Here is a 7,798-nt window from a genome sequence, read left to right as displayed (position 1 = left end):
CAACTTTGTGCAAATTCGAGGTGAGGCAGAGTGTCATGATTAGTGAGACCCGCATCCCAACTCCCAAGAGCCGCTTTCCAATGATGGTGGTAATCTTGCTCACCACAAGATAGCCTTGTGGATAAGGGCAACCTTATTCCTCCATAACATCTTGAGGGTTCAAAATGCAGCAGGTCGAGGTGTAGTAGGTTGTGGACTCATTAATTATTCTTATTTTTTCAATTGATCGTGTCTTTTGTTTCAACTAACGTTTAAAATATGTATACATAAAGTTTATGTCTAATTTCATGAAGTTGTGTTTTGGAGAGGGCTTGATGATTCAAAGTCCGAGCATTGAAGCATGCCATGAGATTGCACTTTTTCCAATGTAGCTTGTTTTATGGTTGCCAATGCATAACACCTCTGTTGTTTTCATTATGGTTCTCAAGCATTTCCGTTTACGGTTGCCAATGAGCAGCAATTCCATAACTTTTGTATGGTTGTCAATGATCCATTTTGATGTACTTAGAACAACTTATGTTATGGCTATCAATCAGTGTTTATGTGGTTGTCAAACATTTACATCTTTTCCTATCACGCATTTTTTCATGCGTTCTCTACAGTGTTATTAGGTGTTTTTTAGTTGGAAAATGCTATCTTTGTGATTCCAGCAATACGTGGTTTGTTTGTATTCTATTCTTTCGCACGAGAGCTCCAACAATGAACGGACGGCTACATGTGCGCATAGGACATGGCGAGGATGGATTAACAGGTTGTTTTTTTTTACCGAACGGATGCATGTGCGCGAAATGGTGAAAAGTTCGCATCTGTTTTCTTTTCTTTCATGGGAAAGCATGTGTGAAAAGAGGGTCGTATGATTGGTGGGAGCCACCATTTGGCTTGTGCTCGGGACTCGGGAACTGAGGAGTCAAAGTGGAGCCGGTCATTCTGTCTTTTTAAAAGGACGTGGACCCTACGGCGAAGATGGTCACCTGTTAAAATATATTTGTGGAAGAGAGAGAGGAAGAAGAAGAAGAGAGTTTTAACATCGTAGGAAACTATCCCAAGAGACCTTAAAGATCTAGCCGACGAGGAGTTGAACAAGAGAGAGAGAGAGAGAGAGAGAGAGAGAGAGAGAGAGAGAGAGAGAGAGAGAGAGAGAGAGAGAGAGAGAGAGAGAGAGAGAGAGAGAGAGAGAGATGCAGGGTGAACATGGGCGATCTTTAGCAGCAGAAGGGCAGTTTCAGGCAACGGTGACGTTGTTGGCTGTAGCTCTTGTGTCGGGGCTTGCGCTGAAAGCTGCTGCCCTCGGTAGCGCACTCGACTTCTTTTACATTTTGCAAGCTTTCTGTGCGGTATTATTAATATCCTCATGTGTGCTGCTAACTGCGGCTCTGTCATGGACGGCCCCAAAGTGGAGTGCACAGACACCTTCTGTAACTCTGCATGCAGCGTCCTCGCAGGTGCCATTTGTTTTCCTGGCTTCTACAAGGACCTCTGCTGTTGTCCCCATCATCATGCTTGATACCTCATTACAAGCCACTAATTGATATGCATATAGGCTATGTCTATGTTGTTGTAATAAGTATGTTGTGACTACTTTGTGTATGCGCAGTGGTCGCACGCTATGCATATAGGCCATGTCTATGTTGTTGTAATAAGTATGTTGTGACTACTTTGTGTATGATCATAGTGCAATGTACGGCAGCAGTCGCACGATCCACCCACCCTTCTCAGCTACTGTTTGAAATAACTGTGTCTCATGCATGGTCACATGTTCACTAATTATTTGTCTTATATGCAACTATGCAAGTCTTTTTTTAAACTATGCCAACTTTGACATAGTTGCATGAGTAATATATTATTGAAACGTCCAATGCCCTTTGGTTAGGGCGTTAGAACTAAATCAGACACAACCCCAATATATTATTGACAACAGGTGGACGCATGACCAGATCCTATGTCATTTTAGACATTGTTTTCGATTCCAACTAGGGTTTTGTTTTGTCCGACTTTTGGCCTACATACCTTAGTAAAGCATGGAATTTTTGGAGCAATTGTGGACCGTTGGATAAAGCTTGTCCATTTGTGGTACATGGCAAGTTAACGATGGAAAACCTATTTTCTTCCTTTGAGCATGTATATGTGTACACTATGAGAGGTAATTGACAACTTGGCATTTGTTTTCCTAATTCTATGAGAAGTAGTGGGTTAATAGGTGCATACATTACATAGACAGCAAGGGGTCACAAGTTCGTGAACTTTGAAAGACCATCAACTGGGCACTAATAAAGTTTTTTTTTTTTAAAACAGAAGTCGGTCTTATATAATCATGTTAAGATACTATGTGAGTGTTGTAGAAGGGTTCTTTAATTTTTAAAATCTAAGCAATTTAGCATAGATACATTAACAAGAGGGGTTTTCAAGAACCTGTTAAATCTTAAAGAGGAGGGTTGTCAATTTAGATTTTAATATAGACGTTTTTAAAGTACCCTACGAGCACATGTTATATAGAGGGGTTCTTAATAGTTTACCCCTCAGGTTTCAATAGAAACAAGTGATGTGTTTGTGTGAAGGCTCGTCTGCACACGTGTGTGTGGATGCATGTGGTGAAAATGTATCAAATTCCTTCAGTCATTTAGGCACATGTGTGTGTGCACGTTGCAATGAGCCACATCATACCTTGGCACATATATGACAAGTTTGCATGGTGTGTGCATAGTTTATGTTAGCTTCCATAACCACCTATAGCATGGTTGCAAGAGCTTTGAATATCTCGAGCCCTCAAGATACCGTAGCACCCATTGACCGTTCATGTTGAGTACTCGACTCAAGTAAGGATAAAGATGTCCTTTGTCTCAAGGAGGGAGATATGAGGGTGGTCGAGTATGGCAAGATAGATCTCTTGTCTACCACAGTACTTAAGGAGGTGATAATATGCTCCAACCAATTCTTATACTTAGGATTCTCATGCCAAAAATTTTGTTTGCACGTATTTGGTAACTATCTCCAGGTGAATAGAGATCCGCTTCCTCAAAAGAGCATTACTAGTCTAAAAATGGAAGCAATAAAGCACAAGATTAAATAAAAAGAGTTTTGGATCTCAAAAATACTTCAAACATTTGCACCTCTTAGAAAAGAATATTGGACCTCAAAAATACTTCAAGAATACTTTTTACACACATTTGCACCTCAAAAATGCTTCAAACAAAATTTTAATTAACATCAACACTTCTCGGTCTGCGTAAAGTAGCATATTGCAATTTTACATTAAGTACACATTGTTTACTATTAATAATCTTCTCTGGTTAACTCATGTGATATGATACACATTTTGAAAAGTGATCGCACCAAAGCCCACATGAAATAGCCCATGTAGAAGTACACATATGGACCTTTTTAGCATGCCAAAAGCACTAAGGCTTTCACTCTCGCTGACGTTCAATCCCTTACACGTACTCTTGTGTTGTCATTAATTTATCTCAAATATCATTAATTTATCTCAAAATTAATATCTTGGAGGAAGGATGCTCTCTCTCGCTCCCCCCTTGATATCAAAAAAAGACCAGAACACTCTTCATCTTTATCCACATCCTAAAACAAACACACACACACACATCTTATCTACACACTCGCATTCTATTGATATATCGAAGGAGTAAATTTTCTCGTCTTTATGGAAAAAACGAATTAGCTCATGTACATGAATATGAGTTTAAATTTAGCCAAAAATGAGATTTTGGAACTACATTTGAGCTATCCTGAGGAATTGTCTTTTAAAAATGTAGCAAGACTTTTAAAAGTTTGAAAGTATAAAAAGATATCTTATTAAAGTGTTTTTTTTTAAAATTGAACGACGAGCTTACCCATGAACGTTAATGCGGCTCAATATACTCTTTATAGATGTATCCTAATAAGCGAAATTGATCATAGTAATAACCTTGTGTGTGTGTGTGTGTGTGTGTGTGTGTGTGTTTTCTTTTTTTTTTTGGGGGGGGGGGGGGGGGGGGGGGGGGGTGGGTGGGTGGGGCAAAATTTATAATAATATGCCTTAGTAAATAAGACACAAAGGGCATATGTCTATCCTTATGGTTAAGGGCTAGCCAGAAGTAGGACAACTTGCTACAATGAGATAGGCTAGAAAGTCATCTTTGGAGGGGAGATTTAGAAGTGAACCATTGCTTCATTTTCCATCATCAAATCATTCAAAAATGGAATTTTAAAGGCTTGATTTTTCTTCATGCTTTAAGCCTCTTTGCTTGTATATAGCCAAAAGATGCAAGTGAAGTAACTTTTCCAACCCTTTGAAGTAGTTGCAACACTTGGACCATAAGAGGCTGGAGGTGGTAATCCTCCCCATGTGGACACCATGTGGAAATAGGTGAAAGGCCCCCAAATTTTTGTTCTGCACACATTCAATTACCTTGAAGCATTAAATTCATTAAGTTCATTTAAATTAATTGAATTGTTTCAATCTAAAAGGATAAATTCTTAACATCTACAGGAAAGCTCGAAAATACTAAAGTTATCAGACTTACATGAATCCATTGTTGCTCGTGACACGAAAAAGAGACCAGGATAGAGAATCTTGATGAGCACTTGAGGAAGCCATGCTTTCTAGAATCCCACAAACCTCAAACCCATTTGGGTTGTCGATATTGATGCATGCAAGATCATTACTGTTCTTCTCACTCAAAGATTTTGCGACTGTGGGTAAGGAGATGTTGTACGAGAATCCTCCCAACCGTACACCACCCGGAACATCATGAAGCCTTGCAATAACCCTACGTTGCCTCCATGATCCCATTTTGTGGTCATATGTGAATCTAACATTTCCTTGTGCAAAAAATGCTTCCACATTATGATGTTTAGAAGGCACCAACAAAGATTTAGGTACCTTCGGTGGTAGCACATCTTGTGTCCAAAATGCATATTCCGATGTATATCCAACAGTCATTGTGTTGTTGTTTGCCTTACACTTTGACATTGATGGCCTTGCCAATGTTTTTGTATTTATCTCAGCAATATATGACACTCTTCTTGCCGCGCCTTCATATCGGTGTAGAGTTGCCTGGGCAAGAAAGTTTCGTAGTTTATTTTGCCCCCTTCCTTTAGTCACTAACATTTTGCCTGTCAATGACAAATTAATTTTCTTGGTCCTCCAATAAATGAAAGTGTTTCCATGGAGTTCATCATCCATAGTGAAGCACATTGTTTGATATAAAAATACCAATACATACATATATATATATATATATATATATATATATATATATATATATATATATATACATACATACACGCAAGGTTATTTGTTTAATTGATCTTTCTCATGGTGCATCTATAGATTGTGTGTGTGTGTGTGTGTGTGTGTGTGTGTGTGTGTGTGTGTGTGTGTGAGTGTGAGTGAGAGAGAGAGAGAGAGAGAGAGAGAGAGAGAGAGAGATCCAAAGTCATTTCACATCCATAACTCATAATTTTAGTTTTTTTCTTCATCAAAGAATTTAACCCCACCAATTATGACCTATGCACAAGAACTTTTGGATAAATACTCACAATAATTCCCACATTGTGACTTACTTCAACATCATGAGCTTCTGTGAGGGAGGCACCGCATACCTAGCTAGGTACGATTGGGGGCAGGGGACCGCCGGCCCGGTGGGGGGGCCAACGATCCCCTGCCCCCAATCGTACCTAGCTAGGTATGCGGTGCCTCTCGAGCAGAAGCTCATGATGTTGTGCATTGTATGACAAGACTCCGTTTTCCTAACTGAGAAAAATTATAAATTTTCTTGTGATGTAGCTATATCAATAACTAAAGTAAACATGGATATATTTTGTGGATACTTTTGTAATGAAGATTATTGAATCGCAACAAGTTGGAGAGAATTTAAGTACCATAGACTACGCTTGTGAGATGACCGGACTCTGCTTCGTCTCCTTCGCTGTTGATTAGAGTCCATTCTCCCATGTGCCTTGAAGAAAAAGGTATGGCATAATTTCTTGTGTAGTAGCCTATCAATTTTGTGTGGTTTGTTTGGTCCATGAGGGAGGCCCTCTTTTGTGCAAGTACCCATTCACCACCATCTTTTTCACAGACATATGTAAGCTTTCCGTCCAATGCAAGAGCCCTTATTGCTAAGCTATACACAAAAAGAGTTAAACAAAGGTTCATTATTACATCTTTAATTATTGTTGATTTGACAAAAATAAAATAAACATCAAAATGTTGTCCCATCTTATTAGGTGTTTGTGCCAAACCACAGAAGTACTTGCATGCAGTTAAGGCATGTCCATATGTTTCATGTTTTTATGGGTCATTGAATATTAGCATTTCTAGACTAGTTTGGTAAATCAGATTCTTTTTGCTTGGAAGGATTGAGAGGATGTTCTCTCTCTCTCTCTCTCTCTCTCTCTCTCTCTCTCACACTCACACACACACATCACTGGTCTTGAGTTCAACTCTCCTAGTCCCATACATCTTTAAGGTCTCTTGGGATAGTTTCCTATGACGTTAAAATTCATTCTCTCTCTCTCTCTCTCTCTCTCTCTCTCTCTCTCATACATATACACACACACACACACACACATCGGTTATCCGAGTGTGAGTTATGAGCCATCGAAGTAAAAAAAGAAGCATGCGGCATTGAGGAAGCTTCATGTACAACAGACATTTCATTACCAAATTGATATTAGTTCACACAGAAGTAGTCATAATGTGACACAGAGAGTAACAAAGAAAGATATGCTCTATTCCATTACCATAATCAAGGTGGGAAAGATCAGATAGACTCCAAAATTCTCTGTCTCTCTCTCTCTCTCTCTCTCTCTCTCTCTCTCTCACACACACACACACACACACACACACACACACACACACACAACGGCCATCTCCTTTGCACCCACTTGAGGGAAGCATGCGTAGGAAAGAGCGAGTAGATCGAGTCAGGTACCTGTTTCCGGGGGGCGGAGTGAGAAGCTTGGAGCTGATGATGAGAGCCTCTCTTTGATGAGCGAGCAGCAGCAACAGCAGCAACGTTAGTCCGGTGGCAAACATCGTCATATCTCTCTCTCTCTCTCAATGTGAATGTATGTGCAGTATCGCCCTCCAGTTTCAGCCTTTTGTGATATATAGGGAGAGAGAAACCATATCGTAACTGCATATCTCATCCAAAACTAAGTGTTCCATCTCGAGTTTCTTCAACCAAAATCAACCTAACGTACTCATCGCAACCAGTATTGGGTGGAGAGAGAGAGAGAGAGAGAGAGAGAGAGAGAGGCCGTGTAGCGTGCTATAGCACCCTCTTTTTAGTAATAGGCCTAGGGGCTTGAGTTCAAGACACGAACTAGGTCACTTGGGATTGTTCCCAAGGCCCGGTTCACGGTTCACAATGTGCGGCGGAAGAAACTAGATTCACAAGGTGATTTTCAGGCGGAAGGGACATGAAAGTGCTCTTCCACCACCTCTGAGTTCAAAGTGTGAGGCGGAAGCAAAAGCTATCAGACCCACCTGGAGGAAGGTGATTGGTGCTCAATTCTTTTGTCAGGTGGAAGAACCCTTTGGGCGAGGGGAGAGGGGTTGGAAGATGGCTAACGATGACGCGGACCACCTTTTCCCATCTACCTCCGCCCTGTATGAACAGCCATGTCCAAATGGCATCCCGTCATGGGAGCTCTCCCACTCTCCTTTCTGCCGTTGAGATGTTGTGAACCCAACCTAAGATGTTATAAGCTTTTTATTCTTCTTCTTCTTCTTCTTCTTCTTAGGCACAAGCCCCACACAAAAAGAGACAAAGAAAGGAAGGGGCTACCTTGCTCA

General features: G+C 40.4%; 1 protein-coding gene across 1 annotated transcript; it reads right to left on the bottom strand.

Annotated features, from left to right (window-relative positions):
* Positions 1–3,804: 3,804 nt before the first annotated feature.
* On the bottom strand, positions 3,805–7,258 carry LOC147444782 (uncharacterized). Its single transcript, XM_086527941.1, has 4 exons — positions 6,933–7,258; positions 5,878–6,122; positions 4,518–5,109; positions 3,805–4,384 (listed from the first exon to the last, which is right to left on the bottom strand). The coding sequence occupies exons 1-4, from the start codon at positions 7,040–7,042 to the stop codon at positions 4,225–4,227; spliced, it is 1,107 nt and encodes a 368-aa protein (XP_086384067.1). The 5' UTR covers positions 7,043–7,258; the 3' UTR covers positions 3,805–4,224.
* Positions 7,259–7,798: the final 540 nt, after the last annotated feature.

The sequence above is a fragment of the Adiantum capillus-veneris genome, chromosome 13, assembly GCF_014529385.1.
Source record: "Adiantum capillus-veneris isolate H3 chromosome 13, ASM1452938v2, whole genome shotgun sequence".
Lineage (NCBI taxonomy): Eukaryota > Viridiplantae > Streptophyta > Polypodiopsida > Polypodiales > Pteridaceae > Adiantum > Adiantum capillus-veneris.
Note: the sequence above shows the minus strand (reverse complement) of the source record. Positions and strands in the feature narration are given on the sequence as shown.

Bases quoted from the DNA above. Each gene is read 5' to 3' on its own strand.
- LOC147444782 (XM_086527941.1), bottom strand. From the start codon at position 7,042: ATGACGATGTTTGCCACCGGACTAACGTTGCTGCTGTTGCTGCTGCTC. The intron at 5,110-5,877 runs GTACTTAAATTC...TGTCATTGACAG, and splicing joins TCTCACAAGCGTAGTCTATG to GCAAAATGTTAGTGACTAAA. The intron at 4,385-4,517 runs GTAAGTCTGATA...GAATGTGTGCAG, and splicing joins ACGAGCAACAATGGATTCAT to AACAAAAATTTGGGGGCCTT.